The sequence below is a fragment of the Dermacentor silvarum genome, chromosome 10 (assembly GCF_013339745.2).
Source record: "Dermacentor silvarum isolate Dsil-2018 chromosome 10, BIME_Dsil_1.4, whole genome shotgun sequence".
NCBI lineage: Eukaryota > Metazoa > Arthropoda > Arachnida > Ixodida > Ixodidae > Dermacentor > Dermacentor silvarum.
The window spans coordinates 102,737,579-102,757,198 of NC_051163.1; the positions used below are offsets into that span (position 1 = coordinate 102,737,579).

General features: G+C 48.9%; 1 protein-coding gene across 1 annotated transcript; it reads left to right on the forward strand.

Annotated features, from left to right (window-relative positions):
- The first annotated feature begins 7,216 nt into the window (after positions 1-7,216).
- LOC125941080 (endothelin-converting enzyme 1-like) lies at positions 7,217-19,339 on the forward strand. Its single transcript, XM_049658010.1, has 2 exons — positions 7,217-7,614; positions 17,620-19,339. The coding sequence occupies exons 1-2, from the start codon at positions 7,217-7,219 to the stop codon at positions 19,337-19,339; spliced, it is 2,118 nt and encodes a 705-aa protein (XP_049513967.1).
- The last annotated feature ends 281 nt before the right edge of the window (positions 19,340-19,620 follow it).

Consider the following 19,620-nt stretch of genomic DNA (forward strand, 5'->3'; position numbering starts at 1 on the left):
TAGGGTTACGCCAACTATTTCCTTCGTGTAACGGGAGCACCACTGGTTGGCCGGGGTTCGATTTCTAGCAGTCTCTCTCTATTTCTGTCTTTCTCTTTTCTCTCTTTCTTGCTTCCTCTCTCTCTTTCTCTCTTTCTTTTTGTCCCTGGTATGTGCCATTGAGGTTGGACCCTTTCTCCACTACCACCAGGATCGGCCCACTTTTCAGCGTGACACCACCACCACCGCCGACACTTGTGAGCCTATAAAGCTTCGCTTAAAACGGCGGGAAGAGGACGATGTCATGAGGACGAAAGACAGATCACGACATTATGCAGTGATCGTATTATTGAAATGACGACGACAGAATGATGACGCCAGCATGACAATGACGTCATGTTGGGGCTCGAGCTCACGTCTGCGCTCATGTGCATCACCGGCCGCCGCGGGCCGCCTTAATTCGCATTCTATCCGGCGTTTCCTTGCACTACGTCCGAGACCGGTCCATCAGGCCGCTTTAATTCGCACTGTATCCGCTGTTTGCAGTATGTTCGGTACCAGCTAATCAGGCCGCCTTAATTTCCACTATATCCGACCGTTTACACAGCACTATCTCCGGCATTGGCGCAGATTTTTCGCAGCCCAAGCGTCATGCAATCGTCATCGCGTCCTGGAGCGTGACCTTGCTCTGACGTTTTCTTCGACTAGGCAAACAAAGACTTCGCATAAAAAAAAAGACGCGATTGTGCTGACTGCACACTAAATAGAAATGCATTATTGATTACTCTGAATTACTTTGATTACTATGTTTACTCGGCACCTTGGAATATTATTATGTCACTTTGATACGCATATTGACGTAGTGCATGACGGATTCACACGTGAAGGACCTTGTTCGGAATTATGCACACACGAGCCGTCGTTTCCTCGTTTGTTTCATGAAATTACAGAGACCGTACCTTCTGCCAAAAGATGTACCGAAGGGAATTCTCCATTGCGAATTTCTGTGTTCTATTGCGCGCTCCTTAGGTTTATCTCTTGAGTTGGGCTTGCAGCGAAGTGGGGGGGGGGGGGGGGGGGGGGGGTTTGCCTCGGAAAAGAAGTTCTGAATGAGTGGGATTCGCTGACGTGTGAGCATGGTTCACTGGCCGCTGCGACGACATTCCAAGATCTTGAAAGGCCCCTCACCAGGCACGATCGTACATTTAAATCATACGAGAGGTTGCAAAGCGATTAGTGTAGACAGCGTTTCGCCGCAATAATGATTGAAATTGATTCATTATAATGCAAGGTGGTTATTTTATAGTGTAATGTACCACGTAATTACTACATTGTGTGTATTTACCTGTATAAACGAACATCTGATTATGAGGCGCGCCGTAGTGCATGAATTATCACCTGGGGTTCTTTTACGTGGACTTACATTTAGGTTAATGAGCGTTTTTGAACTTCGCCCTCATCGAAACGCGGCCGTCACTGTCGGGACAAAACCCATGACTTCGAGCTCAACAGCGCAATGCCATAAGAACTGTGCTTCCGGGGCCAGTATAAAATCGTCTATATACGCTAAAAGACCGTGCCTTCCTCAAGGAGGCCCCCATCGGCATATATTAAAGCGTGTCCCAAATAACCTTAGCCAAGCTGTTCAACGAAATGAATATTTATAAATGACTTTAGGACCTACTGTGTTCGGTTGTCAGAACGATGGCCACCGAGCACCGTGGGTTTTAAAATTTATTCATACGCCTTGTTTTTACAGCGGAGCTGTTACACGCTAGGTTCTGGTGGTTTGTGTGCGTATGCAAAAAATATGGCACCCGCCGCGGTGGCTCAGTCAGCTAAGGCCTGCTGAGCACGAGATCGCGGGATTGCATCCCGGCCGCGGCGCGGCCGCATTTCGATGCAGGCGAAATGCAAAAACGCCCGTGTGCTTGCGTTGTAGTGCACGTTAAAGAACCCCAGGTGGTCAAAATTAATCCGGAGCCCTCCACTGCGGCGTGCCTCATAATCAGAACTGGTTTTGGCACGTAAACTCCCAGAAAGAAGAAGAAGAAAAAAGATGGCGGCCACCCCACAGCTCACAACTGGTCGATCCCGGTGATAAAAACGGTGATAAAAGCGTATCACCGGCTATGCCTCAGCTGCGTTTAATCCCGAGAAGTGTCGGAACGTATTGCGATCAAAAAATATCGTAATAAAAAAGTACAACCGGAATAGACACTGTTTAAAAGCGTATCACCGGGTGTGCCCCAGCTGCGTTCAATCGCGAGAAGTGTCAGAACGTATTTCGATAGAAAAATATCGTAATAAAATAAGTCAAACCGGAATAGACACCGTTTACCATAGATTGCGGTTTGACGTCACGGGCTCTATAGGCAAGCCACGCAACCTTATCTCAGTCCCCTTCCACCCGTGCAATGGGTATAGGCCGTGTGCGGTGAGGATTGCTGAAGAACAGCACACATACGAAGAACACCGTCGTGAACAGAAGCGGGAATGTGCGCGGCGACGGCGAGTGGCACGCAAGACGGACGAACATCGCGCCGCAAGTGCCAAGCGTATGCAACTTTGGTTGGATCACCCCTACCGACTCCACTCCCATCGTAATTGTGGGTGACTTCAACATAGACGTGTCTCGGCCAGACGGAAGGTGGTTCGTGGCCTCTCTCTTGGAAAGGTTCGGCATTCAATGTTACACAACATAAGTGGGCCCACGACGCGTCATCGGTCGTGTATTGACCTCACATACAGCTCCTGACTAGGTCATCCACCTTCACAGAGTGGCATGATTCTGAATATATATAAAAAAATCACTCCTTTCATTGAGCGGCTCGGCTAACGTTAGCTGGGACAAACGTAGTGACAAGACTGATCCGAACTGTTTTGTAACACAGGCTGCGACTCTTCCCTGTAACGCAGGTAGCCAGCGGAACGTCGGCCGGTCGGCATCAGCTGCTGGTCGTCGCCGCCGCGGCCGCGACGGCCTCGCTACTCTTCCTGGTGGTGTGCGGGCTGTTGCTCGCGCTGCTCAGACACGCTTCCAACTCCGGCGACGGGACCGGTGGCTCGGACTCCTGCGGAGACCACCCCGACTGCCGCCAGCACAGGGCGCTGATCACGTCGCGCGTCAACCACAGCATGGACCCGTGCCTCGACTTCAGCGCCCACGTCTGCTCGGCGTGGTCGCCGCCGGGCGCGCTGTTCCGCGAGTTCGCCTCCACCCAGGACGACGTGGCGCTGTCCTGGGCGCGACAGTTTCGAGACATCCTCGAGACCGGCGCGAGGTGAGCCGTTTGAAGCTTTTCGCTTATAAATGAACGGCACCAAACCGACGCGGAGAGAGAAACACATGCGACCAGGAGGGACGCCATTGTGTTTTTCGGTGCGTGTCTGTTTGCGCCGTCTATTTTGTCGTATAGTATATTACACAACTAGCACAAACCAAGAAACCGCTTATGTTATTTCGAGTTCTGTCGTCCATATTCTCGAACGAAGAAGGGTCGAAACAAGAAAGGAGCCAGAAATATTGAGTTTACCCCCAAATAAGTTAGAATCGCTGTTCTTTGCATCCACTGCAAAGAACAGCGATTCGTGATGGTAACGTTTCACTGTTTGAGCATGCTGAACTTATTTTTGGGGAGTTCGAGATGCACCTTTCTAAGTGGTATGACTGCAGTTTGATCAAACCCTATAAAACCAATGTTCTGCAACAAAAAACAATGTCAGTCTGGAATAGTCAAGGTATCGTCACGGAATCGTCAAAAGAAATAAGTGTTCACAATGTATGTGCTTCTCCTGCTTGGCGAATTCAAATAATGCGGACTAACTATGATCGCTAAATGTTACATTCCATTCTTTCCTCTCTGTTAATCGATCTGTACGTTCCTAAAGAATTTATAACAAGTTACTGTACTTACATGAAGTATATTATGCTACTGTTTACGAATGTTGACATTAGGCCAGCTACGTTAGCCAGATAAAGTATGACATTTGTAATGCTGGGCAAACTGTACAGGTAAGGTAGGCTAGGCAAGTCAAGCAGGAACGCAAGCTAGGTACATAGACAAGGTAGACTACGCAGGCACAGTAATTGAGGTGGACTCTGTACACACGAGAACATACCTTGAAGATGCCGTAGTATCCTCGCACACGTGGAGAGGGGCGAGTGCATAGAACTACATTTTCTCCAAGGAATTCGAACTTTGTGTTCATCACAAGAGCAAGCCGCCACTTGAGCACCCAGACACAGAATAGAGGAAGATCAAGAAAGTTAGCAATCAGATACAGGGTAATTCAAAAGTGCAAATAGACAACCAGGAGTCATCAAAAAGAAATTGAGAGAAACAGAGACAGTAAATTGGATGCAAAGGATGGAAACAAAGAACACCATGGAGATTCACAAGAATGGCAAGAAAGAAATTAGAAAGGAAAATCTGTAAGATAACACAAAGAGCAGTGCCTTGCTATTTGAGGCCCGAACTGGCTGCCTGGAAGGATATGTAGAGTACATGGGTAGAGTGTACTAGAAGCTTTTGAGTGGCGCGAGCGCCTGCCTGAGCGCGGCCGTTTCAGCGTGGAATGATGCGGTGGCGCTGGCGTCGACCAATCTACCAGCGCGGATGGCTGGCAGGCGTTCCGCGTACGTGTTCGTACCTCTCCGTCAAGCCTAGGATGATCTTTTTCATTCTTTGTTATACCCCCTTTTCCAAAAATGTTAATGCAAATAAATATTATTTGACATTATTGTTACTGAAGTTGCCGCCGACTGTGTTGCAGCTTGAAGTAGCGTAGCACATCGTACCGCATAACGAGCGCTTCCCCCCCCCCTTTTTTTTTACAGTGTACAGTTACACGAGATACCAGCTAGCCGGCACACATCGGAAGCCTCCCTCATCCCCCCCCCCCTCCCCTCGAAAAAAAGAAAAAAAGCAATGTGTTGCATATAAGACGAAGAACTCCGCCAGTTCCACGTAAAACACCAATGTTGGAATCAAATAAAGGGCGCGTTGCTTGTGGTTGCGTTCACTCACAACAAAAGCAAGCTTTATTGACAATGTCACTGTCTGAAGAACAGCAGAGTTTTTCGAGAGCACCCTATCATTTTAAAATATGGGAATGCGTTTATTGTTGTAGGACCCACAAAAATGCACATACGTAATGCTGCAGAAAAACGCCTTCAGTGAAACATAGCAGTGCAAGATTTCGAGAGTTTAAAGGCAACACCACTGCAAATCCTATTAACAATCGCATACTTATGCAAACAATACATTTGCAATTAAAAATGATAAAAAGAATAAAATTATAGAGCCAGGATACACAATATAACATAAAACAAAACAGAATAGCAGAGCTTAGGTTGTCTTTGTAAAATGCATTTAAATAAATAAAAATGTTATTATGGTTGCAAAATTGTTTAAACCGACTCTAAAGTGGAACAATTAATCAGCTTAGTTCGAGTAATTGTGCTCCGAGAACCCTAAAGCTGCTAAATTAACCATCACAGGTTTAATTCATTTGCGCATGTAGACCGTGGGTAAGGTCCGATGGTGGCAAAACTGAAGTTTCTGCTGCTCCACAACAGAGTGGGACGCTTGCAACAAGCTGCAGGGCATCTGAGGCCTCTTGAACCATTACTAAACTAGACTTGCTGATTAGTTTGTCTTGCACGAACGCTTCACATTCCACGCTTCCGTTGTTTGCACTGCTGAAGAATACGGCTCGTTCAATGGAAAGTTCACGCGTGCTAGAATTCAGTGAGCACGCTACGTATGACACGCCGTCAAACCCGGGAAACTCGTGCAACGCCCATGATTTTGACGGTAGGTCAAGCCCACGAAGGTCGTCGAGAGTGACAACCGCTTCAGACGAGGGACTTGAGCTTGCCTTGTCAGCTTCGTCGCTACCTGCAGAAGTTGCACAGTTAGTGTCCACAAGCACCTGCGCAGGAGTGCTAATGCGGCGCCGCTTCCTGTTGTCGTTCTCAGCCGGCACACCCTGATGCCGCCGCTTTGTTTGGGTCCGTGGAGCCGGAGTTTTCAGCGTCAGATATGCAGGCAGGTTGGGCAAGATCGTCGGGACTGCATCAGGGGCAAGCATCGGCGTTCCCCTAGGAATACTGACTTCAACACCATCGATCACATGCACGTAGTCTCTCACAATGAAATGCGGTTCGAAGTGTAACTCGCACACGGCACAATCGGCGTCAAGCGGTTTTTCAAGCCGATGGAGGTTCCGCTCCCAAAGAAGTCGTCGTTCTTCGTCTTTCGGGGCCTTAAAAAGGGATAACTTTCGACTTTGTTGCACACGCGGATATCCAGTTCTGCAACCTGGCGCGTAACAATGGTTTAAACGCTGTTTTTTTGCCATTACGCGACCAAAACAGAGATGCCGACTACAGAGGCTACCATGCCGCCGAGCAAACCTGGGTAGATTGGGCGATGGCAGCGCCGCCGCTACTTTCGCCACAAGTTGGGCAAGGGGCCAAGCAAGGGAACAGCGCTCCGGTCGCGCCACTCAAAAGCTTCTAGTACACTCTAACATGGGTTTGCCTCAGCTTAGTCCTGCTGGCTTCAATCGGCTTTGTGACTTTGCAATGTGATAGTAATACTCAACAAAAGAAACTATTGTGTTCTAAATGTAACAATGCGCAATGATTATGGATATGCGCAGAGTATTATAGTGTTCGCGCGTTTGGAAAAGTATGATTGCTTGAAAATGTATGCCAATAGGTGGTGTCCGAATCCCACCACTAGCGACGGCTACCTCGAATTACCGGGGGCCAATCTCGCAGGTTATGCGATCATTCACTGAAAGCTTCGAAAGCGATTGTAGGAGCAAGAAAACAAGTCATGGTGGCCATGTATTGGGCATCACCTAGAAACGAAGACCAACTGTCATAAATTAAAGAAATGCGGCAGAACCCGTATCACGATGACTGTCGACAGTAATGCGTTAGCTTTTAATAAAGAAAATTTAACACGTTTGTAAAATGTGAAGGCGAAAGCCTGCCAGCTGTGGAAGGAGACGACGAACGCGCGAGCAGTGGCACGAGCGCGAGGGGCAGTATGGGAACGCTGGCATGATCAGTGGCACGGCCGCTACGTACATGTCAGTGGCATCGGAGCCAGCTGTGGAAGAATACGACGACGAACGCTGAGCAGTGGCACTAGTGCGTCTCTGTGATCGCGTGACGACATCACGCTCTGGTGCGTTGGAGGCAGCGAAGGCCGGGTACAAGATGCAGGAGGCAATCGTTGAGGTGGAATCGTACTTGCGCCCAACGGGACTCAGATGCTCATCCACCAAGTCGGAGCTTCTACTCTTCAGGAAGGCATGGGGCTCCCGACCCAAGGGACGGAAAACCGTGGAAGAAAGTTACATACATCTTTACACCACAGACGGAAAGGAAATTCTGAGGGTCGACACCATAAGGGTCCTCGCCATGTTCATAGAAACAAAAGGGGGCAACGGCACCGCTCTGCGCGAGATAGTCGCCAAGACAGACAACGCTTTTCGGCTCGTCAAAAGGATCTCCAGGAGACACCGGGGCCCCAGGAAAAAAAAAAAGCTAAGGCTCATCAATGCCTTCGTGCTCTGCCACGTTGTCTACACCGTCGCCATGCACAATTGGCTCTGGTGGGCATTGGACAAGCTCAACGTTATTATCAGGAAGATTGTCAAGAAAGCATTGGGGCTTCCCGTACGCACACACACCAAGAATCTACTCAAGCTTGGTGCGCACAACTCAGCGGCCGAGATAGCGAAAGCGCAGGGACGCTCTGAGCTTGCCAGATTGTCCACCACGACGACCGGTCGACACATACTTGCCGAATTGGGGTTCAACCCGATGCAGTGGGAAACAAACAGCGAGAGTATATCCAAAAATGTACAAGAAGACGTCACCGTTGCTCCCATACCGCGCAACGTTCACCCTGTGCACAACGAGGGATGGCGTCGGGCGATAGCGACGGCACTACTCAAGCAACTTGGAATGGGTTGTACAAGGGCAAGCTTCGTCGACGCTGCGGCATATCGAGACTGCAATAAGTTCACGGCGGTGGTCATCGACCAGACTGGCTCGACTACGAACTGCACCACAGTACGCACAACAAACCCGCAGGTGGCCGAACAAGTGACCATCGCACTCGCTCTGCTAGATGGTCAGTGTGGAGAGGTGTACAGCGACTCAAAAGGCGGCAGCCAGAGCCTTTCAAACGGGCCGCATATCAATACAAGCGGCCAGCATCTTGAACACCATCGATGGGATCGTCCCTTACATCATTTACTGGTTTCCCGCGCACGTCGGCTGAGTAAAGGGCGTCGCCCTGAACCCCAACGAGTCGGCCCACGCAGCAGCGCACGCGCTCACCGACCGCGCTGTTGTAGAGATGGGCGACGGCTACAGCGCCGATGACGACGCAGGACCATAAAGATACTCCAACCACACACAACGAGATTACCAAAAATTACTACATAGCGAGGAGGGTTTTCACACCCTCACGCTCAAAACTAAACAGAGCACAGGCAGTCTCACTGCGCTTACTCCAAATCCATTCGTATCCGTCATTGGCATATTTAAATGAAATCTATCCACACAAATTCCCTGACGCCGCCTGCACCGCTTGCGGGTGCAGACCGCTACGTTAGCACATATGCTCTAGGAGTGCGGGTCGCTCGGCCCGACTTACAGCAAGACCGAGTGGGATGCGCTTCTGCACAGCACAAACCTCCAAGACCAAATCCTGGCTGTCCAGCGCGCCCGCGACAGGGCCGGTAGGCTAGACCTGCATGCCGGTCCCCACGTGGGAGTAGCCGGTTGGCGCGGGGCAACCTCCGCGTATGCACTGGACCCTAATAAAGTTATACTCACTCACGCACCACGTGACGTGTGCAATCGGGCACGCACGAGGCACACCTTTAGTGAGCCACAACCGTGGAGCAGTCGTGGCTTCAGGCAAGCGCGATCATCTCGCACCGCGGAGCCCCGGGTTCGATTCCCACTCAGACCACAATTTATCAAATTTTCATTTCAAAGCCACTAATTTGCTTTGTTTACAGGAACCTCCCAGAGGAATGTGATGCCAATCCGAGCATTTTTAAACGTGTTTTTACTCTTTGCTGCGTCGGCCCTTTTTCGTCACGGCACAGTTTCATCAAGGTCTCTGCAAGGTCACCGCCAAGGGCACCGTCAACATAGACATCTAAGGCTTTTCCGCCTTAATATAGACGAGAAAACGATCGCCAGAAGGCGCTGCTGCGCCTCCAGACAGCGCCCCCAATGTGGAAATTTCAAGCAGCGCGGTCGCGCCGTGGTGCAGTCTCCGCTTTGTTTACATTGTTTCGCCCGCGCTTTCCTTCGCTGCTCGTGCTCACGGCGCTCCGTTTTCGACGGCGGCAGATCGCCTGCTTGCTGAACAGCGATGCAAAGACTGCACTGCGGTTTCAAGACGGTTGCCGACGCCAACAGCTTTTTTTCGTGGCGGCGAACCTCAAGAAAAGGGAGCGTCTGCTTCCACACGTGTGTGGTGTTGAACAAATTGTGGGTGGTGATGTGACAGTGAAAGCCAAGTGCGCGTCGGAGGTGTCCAACAAGATTGTATACGACATCGAGTTACAGGTACACACTGAGTTCAGTAATTTAGTCACTTTTATTTCTCTATGATGCAGTCACAAAGCGGTCATGCATGCTTGCAGAGATGTGCAGAGACGGTGACGATTGCGGTTGGTTTCGTTGGTCGCTGGGCGCGCACGCACGGCTGCTCTCATTTTGGCTCCCAGGCAGTGGCATCAGCACTGTCGGAACAGAAAGAACAGATGCATTAGGCACCAATAAGCCAATAAAATTAATTAACGATGTAAGTACTACCTATGTGCATAATGCCTTATATCATGCTGTATAAATATTTAATGTATATCCTGCCTTATTCAATGCAGATGTTAGAGTCATGGGAACTCATTGCATTATTGAGCAAGGTATCTTTTCACTGGTCACGAGAAATCACTCGTACAAACTGCTCCGCGAAATGAACCCAGATCACGGTAACCAGCGATTACCTTGGGACCAGCAGCACGAGCGCAAGAATTAGCGATACATGCCTCATCAAAGCAAATCTAGTTTCTCGTCGGGCGAATGACCCGCCGCAGCTAAAGTAAGCTCACACCGATGGCCGGCTACTACACGAAACGAAGATTCTTGGCAGGAAGAGTGAAGCATGAAGAATGGGCAAGATGGCAGTTACTTTAAAACATGCTTGGATATTGTGAACCCAGAAAGCATGGCCAAGCAACAAACATAACGCGCGCGTCTCGGGCAGCTGCTTTGCGATCTGCCGCTTACCGACGCATGCGATGACCGCAGCTTGCATTAAATACGGATTGCCACCACACAAAAGACAAGTAACGTGCGGCCCTATTTGTTGCCTGTACAACTAGGAATTTAAGTTGCAGCGTTTGGAAAAAGGATATAATTATCTTGAGCCAGTCTTTGCCGATCGCGAGTGAACGAACAGTACAATCAATTAAATTCGTAGGTTTTACGTGCCAAAAGCACAATATCATTATGAGGCACGCTGTAATGGATGGTCTCAGGAATAAATTTGACCACCGGGGGTTCTTTAACGTGCACAAAAATCAAAGTACATGGTAAGAACTGTATTCTTGCATTTCGCCCCCATCGAAATGCGGCCGCCGTGGCCGGGAATCGAGGTCGCGTCGTCGAGCTTAGCGGCGCTACACGTATGCATTTACCGCTAAGCTAACAAGGTGGATTTCACTGTACGATTCAACTACGCGACACGTCTAAACAAACGGCCATGCGCTAAATACAGGCACATTACTATTGCGTTTTTATCGAGCGGCCGTGATATCGCACGCGAATGCGAAAGTACGTGACTCACTTGACTCGGCGCACTGCAGTTATCCACGCTTGTCGTCTGTCCTCCTCGTACCACCTCCCCAAAATTCTGTAGGACTTCACGGGTGGCTTTCGACCTTTCGAGGCGCTTGTGGCAATCAACAACACAGCAGTATTGCGTACCACATTTCCTGGTTGATGAGGTCGCGCTCACCGTCGCGAAAACAACGCACGCGAGCGCTCGCGTCGTAGAGAACACGGGCGCGCGCTGGTCCGGCGGCGACCTTCGACACTTCCATCCGTCCGCCAGGGGAGTAGTCGGCGCTGGTGCCGCGTGGGCAAACTTTACGTTGCCTCGTCTATAACGACACAACGTATTGTCACCTTTTAAATGAGTTAAGTATGAGGCACGGAGGTTTTGCATGAGGCCTGTACTGCAGCGAGCACTCCTCCATCGCGCTTTCAATCAATCAATCAATCAATCAATCAAAGCAACTTTTATTTCGCAACTTTACAAGGCGAAAATGGTGGCCGAAGAAAAAGCTGCTACACTGCAGCTTGACTGGGCTCCAGCCACCCATCAGCAATGGAGACGAAACACATTTAGCATTTCTAAACATTCATAAAAAGCATTGTACCAGACATACAATGAATCCAAGATTACATTACAATCAAACACGCATCTCTAAGGACATGTAGGAAGTAAAAATGAAATAGAAAGGCTAAGTACTCATAATATGCATACATAATACAATGGCTAGACACACACACAAAAAGATTTTTTTAGTAATATTTTTATTGCGTGAATAAACTTCTTATGTCTTTCATCGTTAACGTTGTGATGTCAATACTCAGTGTGTCATAGTGATTTAATGTCGTTGGCAATGTATGCCGAATGCTCTGCCGGCCATACTGTCTGCGCGAAAAACGAACGTGCCATGGTGGTTGATAGCGAAAAAAATACGCTGTCGGGGTGTGCTCAAGTTGTGCAATATCGAGAAAAGCATCTAATCTGGCCTGAACTGCTTTCTTATATGAACACAGTAGAGTGTAAGTGTACATATCTCCTACATTAAGGATTTTATGTGTTTCAAAAAGAGGCGCGATGTGTTCTAAATAAGAAGCACTTGATACCGCGCGGACTGCACTTTTTTGTACTAAAACGAGTTTGCGTAGATTCTCAGCTGTAGTGTTACTCCAAACTAGCACACAATAACACAAATAAGAACTAAACAGGGCATCATAAAGCAATCTTCTAATTGCCACCGGGAGATCTTGTCGGCACCTATTCATTATGCCCACTGTTTTGCTTAATTTAAGCAATAATGACTGAATGTGCTAGTTCCAGGTTCATTAAATATAATGCCAAGTGTTCTTACACATTTTTCAATTGAAACATTGAACGGGCCAAGCATAAGGGAATCAGGTACCTTAACCAATGTTCCTAACGCACGAAACAACACACACTTTGTTTTCGATTCATTCAGTGTCAAACAATTTGTCTTGCATCATTCATTTGCTCTAGAACAAAACGCATCTGCCTCGACAGTAACGGGCACTATATCTTTTCTCGCAAAAAACACAGAGCAATCATCTGCGTAGATCACAAATTTGCAAGTTTTATTTATTTTATTTGCATTTTTTATTTATTTTTATTTATTGCAAGTTTTATTTATTATATCATTGATATAAAAGAGGAAAAGGATAGGCCCCAAAATACTTCCTTGTGGAACCCCTGATACTATCTTTGTCATGCGCGATTTGTATCTGCCTATTTCAGTATATTGTGATCGACCCGTGAGGTATGAACGAATTAATACCAGCGCTACTTCTCTAAATCCATAGCGTTCCATTTTATCTAATAAAATGGTGTGATTCACACGGTCAAAAGCTTTACTGAAATCCAAGTATAGTCCGAGTGCCACCAATTTATTTTCTATGTTCCCTAAAGTAATTTCTTTTTGCAGTAAAAGAGCACTCTGTGTAGAACGACGTTACCTAAACCCAAATTGATGACTTTTTATAAGGTTATGTTTGCTACAGAAACTGTCAATTCGTGCATTAATCACCTTTTCAAGCCCTTTCGAGAAAACAGGTAAAGTTGAGACTGGACGATAGTTAGAAAAAGTGTTTTTATCCCCACCTTTATGGATTACGGTTACCTTAGCTACCTGCATGTTATTTGGAAAATGCCAGTAGAAATTGCGATATTAAATATAGGCGAAATGACAGGGGCGATCTCATTTAACACATACTTAATGGGCTTAATTTGTAAGTCATCGGCATCTCGACTATGGCTATTCTTAAGGCCTTCGAAAACCCTTATAACTTCTGCGATCGAAGTAGTCTGAAAGAAGAAAGAATGTGGAGTTCTAGGGATACACGCAGCACATACAGAAGTGTTCTCTGTGTTACCTATACGCGCAAAAAAGTCATTAAAGCGGTTCGCAAGTTCTTCTCCTTTAAATACGATATTATCAGCGACAAGGTGATCAATACAGTTTGACATCGACTTTCGGTTTAAGATTGTATTTAATTTCTTCCAAAGAACATACTGTTATGCAGGCAATCATTATCAAAAATACGTCTGTAGTATTCTTCCTTCGACTTCCTAATTGCCTTGGTAAGCTGATTTCTAAATGACTTAAATTCTACAAACTTACTGCGGTCACGAGACTGAAGAAACGCCTGAAACATTTTGTCTTCGATTTTGATCATCTTCCGCAGGTGTCGAGTAACCCAAGATTTCCTTGATTTTTTACTCCTACGAAAAGCTTTTATTGGAAAAGAGGCATAATAGCACTGTTTGAAAAGATCTAGGAATTTATCATAGGACGCATTTGCATCTGTAATCGCCAGTACTTCGCTCCAGTCAACATGCCTGACGTTCTCTAGGAATTTTTCTAACGTGAATGTTGAAATATCGCGATACTCTATTTCTGGAGCTTCTCGTTTCTCGATTGAATGCAGTCTCTCCATCATTATTACAATGGGCAAACGATCGCTCAAATCGGAGCTTAGGACTTTGGAGATAAGTTTTTCGGCACGAGAGTTGGTGATAAATATGTCTAGTAGAGATGTGCACGAAGTCGTAATTCGTGTTGGAGATGCTATTTCATTCCGAAAACCATTGCATTGTAAAATCAGCAGTAGATTTATAGCAGGTCCGGAGTCACTTAAGATATCAATATTGAAATCCCCACCTAGTGTTAGCGTGTATCCATTTTCATTTGCATGTGAAAACAAATTGCTAAGGAAAATAAGAAATGCTGGAATACTGCCATTTGGTGGTCTATACACAACGCCAAACATGTTTTTACCGTTTCTAATGCACAAAATTTCATAGTCTAAAGTGGTCGTAGTAAAATCGTTCAATAATTGGAAACCTGGAAAATTTATCTGCAATGACACACCACCGCCACGTCTGTCCCGTCGATTCAAATAGAACTGGCTATAACCCGGGAGCACAAAATGCTCAGAATCCTCGCTGTACCATGTCTCGGTAAACATCAGCACATCAAAATGAGTACCACAGGAATCCAAGAGAAGCAGTAGGTCGTCCCGTTTTGGCAAGACAGACCTTGCATTTAAGTGGAAAAGTTTCAACCATTTTCTTGCCTTCTTGATTCTTATGATATGCGCAAGTTCTTCTGCGGAAATGCTGTTTTCAGCCATGACTCACTAGAGTGCTGACGTCTGCATACCTAGGCGTAAAAGCCTCTCTCAACTGTCTGTGCTAATAATCTTATCAATGTCGCTCTCACGCTGAATTGACAGTACGGGAGACGCGTCGGTGCGGCGCGCGAAAATGGACCCATTTTTTTTTGTCCACACGTACTTCCATGCGCAAGCTCGCTTTCGCGCCATGCTCGCTCCGAGCAGCTTTTTCATAAATGGACAAAGATGCTCATTTATGAAGATGGGCGAGTCCTCTCGTGCACCTTGCGCTTCTTGGGAAGATGAAGTGAAGCCGAGAGTTGCATTGGATAGTCTTTTCTTTCGTGATTTTTCTAGCACCTGGTCACGCTTATCGCGTCTTTGAAACTGCACGATTAGGTTTGTTTGTCGTATTTTGTGGGTGCTCTGTGGCACAAATCAATGTCAGTATGAGATATGGGCACACCTATAGCATCGCCTATCTTTTTCAGGATGTCAGGAAGGCTTTCACGTGGTTCCTGCAGAACCCCTTTGATTTCCAGGTTTTTGCTTCGCGAGTATTGTTCCGCTTTTACAAGACTCGTTTGATATTCAAGCAGGCCCTGTTCAAGCAAGTTGAGTCTGCCGAAGCGTTTCGTTTTCTTTCTTCAAGGAGCTGTTTTCACCAACTGTAGCTGCTGCCTGACGGTTGGAGTCTTCGAAGCTTTTGCTGATAAATTCCATGCTTTGTTTCATTTCTGCCCACTCAGCGCGCACACTGCCTTCCTCCGTACCCATGCTCCTATCGATTGCTTCCTTAAATGACTTCAATTCGGATTTAAGCTCGTCCTTGAGATCCTGAAAAAGCTTCACGAACTCTTTCGTCATACTGAATCAGAGGGGAAAATCCAGAGGCAAAAACAACGATCATGCAGTCTTATTTTTGACAGCAGTGACAGCTAGCAGAAAGCACGATAGAGAATTTATCGCCACCGCGCTAAGCCTGCGCGTGACATCCGGAATGCATGGCACACCAGTACGTGCGAACGCTGCGAAGCGCGCCATGCGTCAACCGGGCTCCTCTCTCGCGCTTCTTTCTGGACACGCTGCGCCATCTAGTGGCACTGCCGAGAAGTGCGTGCGTGGCCTCCGAGACAAGGAGCGCGGCACGTCGGTGCTGGCGAACGCTCAGAATTGTTCCCTCGCTTGCCGCACACTCAGTGGTACATACTCAGCGACCCAAGTTGGCGGGAGGATCATTGAAGAGCGGCACACACCCAATGGCATTCATGGTGCAGCTCGCTGAAGCGTTGTCATGCAAGGAGTTCATTGAAAGCAACCCATATCAGAAGCGTTTGTGGCGCAGCCTGCAAGTGCGTCGAGTTACTGTGCTTAAGGAGCTGGTGTGGATTATATTGCACTCAGCATCAGATAAATTTAAGGGAAAGCGGGGAAGTTACAACTAAGCGTCGCAAATGCGCATGCTGATAAATGAAAGTTGTTGAAGTTAGGCTGACCTGACGAATATATTTTTTTAACAGCGGAACTGTTTAGGCTCTTGGTTAGGCCGCGTAGTGCGAACAAAAAACTACGCCTGGCGATAATGTCATCGCGCGTTGCCTAGCAACCACCTCACGGAGTGGCGTGTGCTTCGCCTTCTCTCCGTGCCGTGCACATGTTGCCTTGACATGGGACGTTAAGGAGAGGGAAGGAGAGCATGCGCGCGGCGCGCGCTATGTTTGGGAGAGAGAGAGAGTGAGGAATTGTAGCAGCACCAACGAGACAACACGTGGAGCTGCTGCCAACCCGTCCGCGTTTCCCCGCGTTCGCGCCGAACCCGCGCGGTGTCCGTGACTGCAGCCAGCGCCTCTGGCGGCGGCTCGGCAGGTTTCGACCAGCCACGCCCCGGCAAGTGTGGAGGCGCGGCTTGGCCGTGACGCCGCCGGGGAGATAAAGCTCGGAGCCGCCTCGACGGCGGCAGAACTCTCGTTGACTCTGTGGCGAGTGCATGTAGCCTTGACATGGGACAACCAATTAAGATCTGGACACCTGAAGAAGAAGCCGCTCATCTGGAAGCGCTTCGCGTGGCCAAGCAAGAATCTGCGCGTCGCCGGCAAGCCGATTCGGAATACCATCCCGGCCACGGCAGCCGCATTTCGATGGGGGCGAAATGCGAAACACCCGTGTACTTAGATTTAGGTCCATGTTAAAGAACCCCAGGTGGTCCAAATTTCTGTAGTCACCCACTGCGGCGTGCCTCATAATCAGATCGTGGTTTTGGCACGTACAACCACATAATTTAATTTTTAAAATTCGGAATACCGTGCCTAGCTAGCAGCACTTAGAATTTCCTAGCAAAACTTAGCCAAGCCTAGTAAAACCTGGAAGAAGCGAGGTCAATCACCAGCTCCACTGTTTACTTCAGCATTGCACCACTTATGCAAGCTGCCCACATATTTTTGTATGCTGCCCACTGTTGCACAAAGGCGGTGGTTGTGCTGCTCACTCGCGCTTCTAACTCCGGTGACAGCAATTTCTCGCATTCTCTCCCCCTCCCCCCCCCCCGAATTTTCTGTGCACCGGAATGCTTGGCACCTGTCCCCTCCTGATCCTCCTCCCTGAGAAAAATGCGCACCCCTCCCCCCCCCCCCCCCCCCACACACACACACATCGAAAAAAACTTGTGGCACATTGCAGCTAGCTTCGACAGAGGGCCGTAGAGGCAAAATTTAGAACTCCTGGCAGGTTAATGCGATTGATCGATGTAAACAGTGAGACGAGAAAAAAAACAGCTTGTAATATGTTATCGGCCAACTGTGGTCTTTATTATCACAGAATTTATGCACTCGAATTGATGACCTTGAATGCGAACTGGACCTGTACATTTGTTACTTAAGCAGCAGTAGCTATCAAAGCTTCTTGTTTGGTTAGAACAAAATAATCGCGTACGCAAAAGATGAAGTAATATAAGAACACCTGATAAAAGGCATTCGCATTTGATTCATGTGCAAAGTGGCAGTTGTTATTTGATATTACCGTCATCAAGCGCGCGTCGAATGAAGGCGGTAAAACTTCATATATGTCAAGCCACTTTCCAACATAAGTACAAAAAACAGTGTTTGTTCGCACAACGCCTATGTACTTGTTCGCAGGAGCCTGCCCACGGGCCACAAGGCTGCCGCCTTGTATTATAAGTGCATGGAGAATACTACGCACGAGGTCGTCGCGACTGCTGTGAGAGAGCTGCACCAGTTCATGGCTGACCGAGGCATTCCGTGGCCCGATGAACCTGCCTCGCCGAGCACCGCTCCGTTGGCCGTCCTGTTCGATTTGGCGATCAATTGGCAGCTACCGCTCTGGTTCAGCGCTCACTTGTCCCCCGTACCAGATAGCCATAGTCGGGCCGTTGTGCTGACGCCCAGTGGCTTGACTCTCTCCTGGGCGAAACATCACCAGGAGATCGTGGGAAAAGGAGCCTTCGTGGCTTACTATACGGCCTTCGTCGACGCTCTGTCACCAGCTGAGAACGTCGTTTACCAGGACATGGATAGCATCAGGAAAGTCGCCCACGTCGAAAGCACCATCCTGCAGGAACTCGCGAACGCCGAGAAAGCCCGGATTCCGCCACCCGGGTCGTGGCAGTTCCCGCTTCGCGAAGCGACTCACCACACGCCCAGCATCCCCGCCGAACAGTGGCTGAGCGAAATAAGCAAGAACTTCGACGTGGCGCCAGCCGTTGCGGGCACCGATCTCTTGGTGACTGCCAACGGAATGTTTCTCAAGTCGGTGGACTCGGTGTTCGCGCACTTCGGCCAGAGGGAGCTGCTGTCACACCTGGCCTGGTTCTTCGTACAGCTGCTTGCTCCGGTGGCCGACCCACGCCTGCTGGTCGCCAGGTACGGGAGCGAAGAGCGCGCCAGCGCTCACAGGCCGCTCTTCTGCGCCGCCCACGTAGAAGTCGTATTCAGGGTCCTCATCATCTCCCTGTACGCAGTCCCTCGCTTCTCGGCGAGCTTGAGGAACAACGTCGACGCGCTCCTGCGTGGCATACGCCACACGGCGGCCGAAAGACTGAGCGCCCTGCCTTGGCTCGACGAGGCCTCAAAGATGCGCGGCCGCGTCAAGCTGGAGCGGATGAAGACAACGCTGTGGCCCGCGCCGGAACTTCTGAAAGAGTCGGGACTGGTGCACTTGTGCCGAAACTTTGCTTGGTCGAACGCGTCCACCTTTTTCGAAGCTTGGTTGAACAGCCGCCGCGCCCTGCGGCAGCTGGCCCAGGCCGAAAATTTCGACGTCGGCTTGCCTGCGAACCTCGCATTGCCGCTGCTGGAGTACGACTACCTCCGGAACAGCGTGCGGGTGTCCGTGCAGTCTCTATCGAGGCCCGTCTACTACGGCCACGGAACCATCGCCATGTTCTACGGTGGTCTCGGTTTTCTGTATGCCAGGGAAATGATCAAGGCGTTGGACAGCGAGGGTTCGCGAAGGGATTACCGAGGTGCCCTGACCGAGGACCCGTGGATGTCGTCCGTGTGGCGCGACGCCCTGAGGGATCCCGAAGCCTGCCTGGAAGGAGCCTCGGCGGGCGGCTACTTTCCGGAAATTCCGGCCCTGGAAATATCCTACGCGTCGCTGGAAAGTGCGTTCGACGTTTCGGCGACTCCGATGAGCGAGCGACTCGGGGAGAGGCGCCTGTTCTTTCTGACACTCTGCTACTTCCTGTGCAGTCGCTCGGGCTTCGAACAACACCCGGTTTCGGGTGGCGACTGCAACAAAGCTGTCTCCAACTTCGCGCCCTTCGCGGAGACGTTCAGTTGCCCGTCCGGTTCCGGCATGCGGCCTCGAAAGCGCTGTTTCTTTTTTGGTCCTTAAGCAGTAGTGCTCTGCTTGATTACAGCGATAATCATATTTTTTCGCAATTCGTAAACCTACGCGTCAAGTCCTAGTACACGCGTTTCGAGTGCCCGGTGCACATCTTTAAATAGATGCTTACAAAGTTTAATTCCTCACCCTAATGAAATGTGCCTCGAACACTCTCTGGATAGCTGGAAAATGACTCCAAAACAGTTTTGCTCCCTTTGGATTCTAATAGGTACTGAACTCCCTCATTCAATTCGTCGCTACTGTCGCATAAATTTAACCACGAGTTTGCG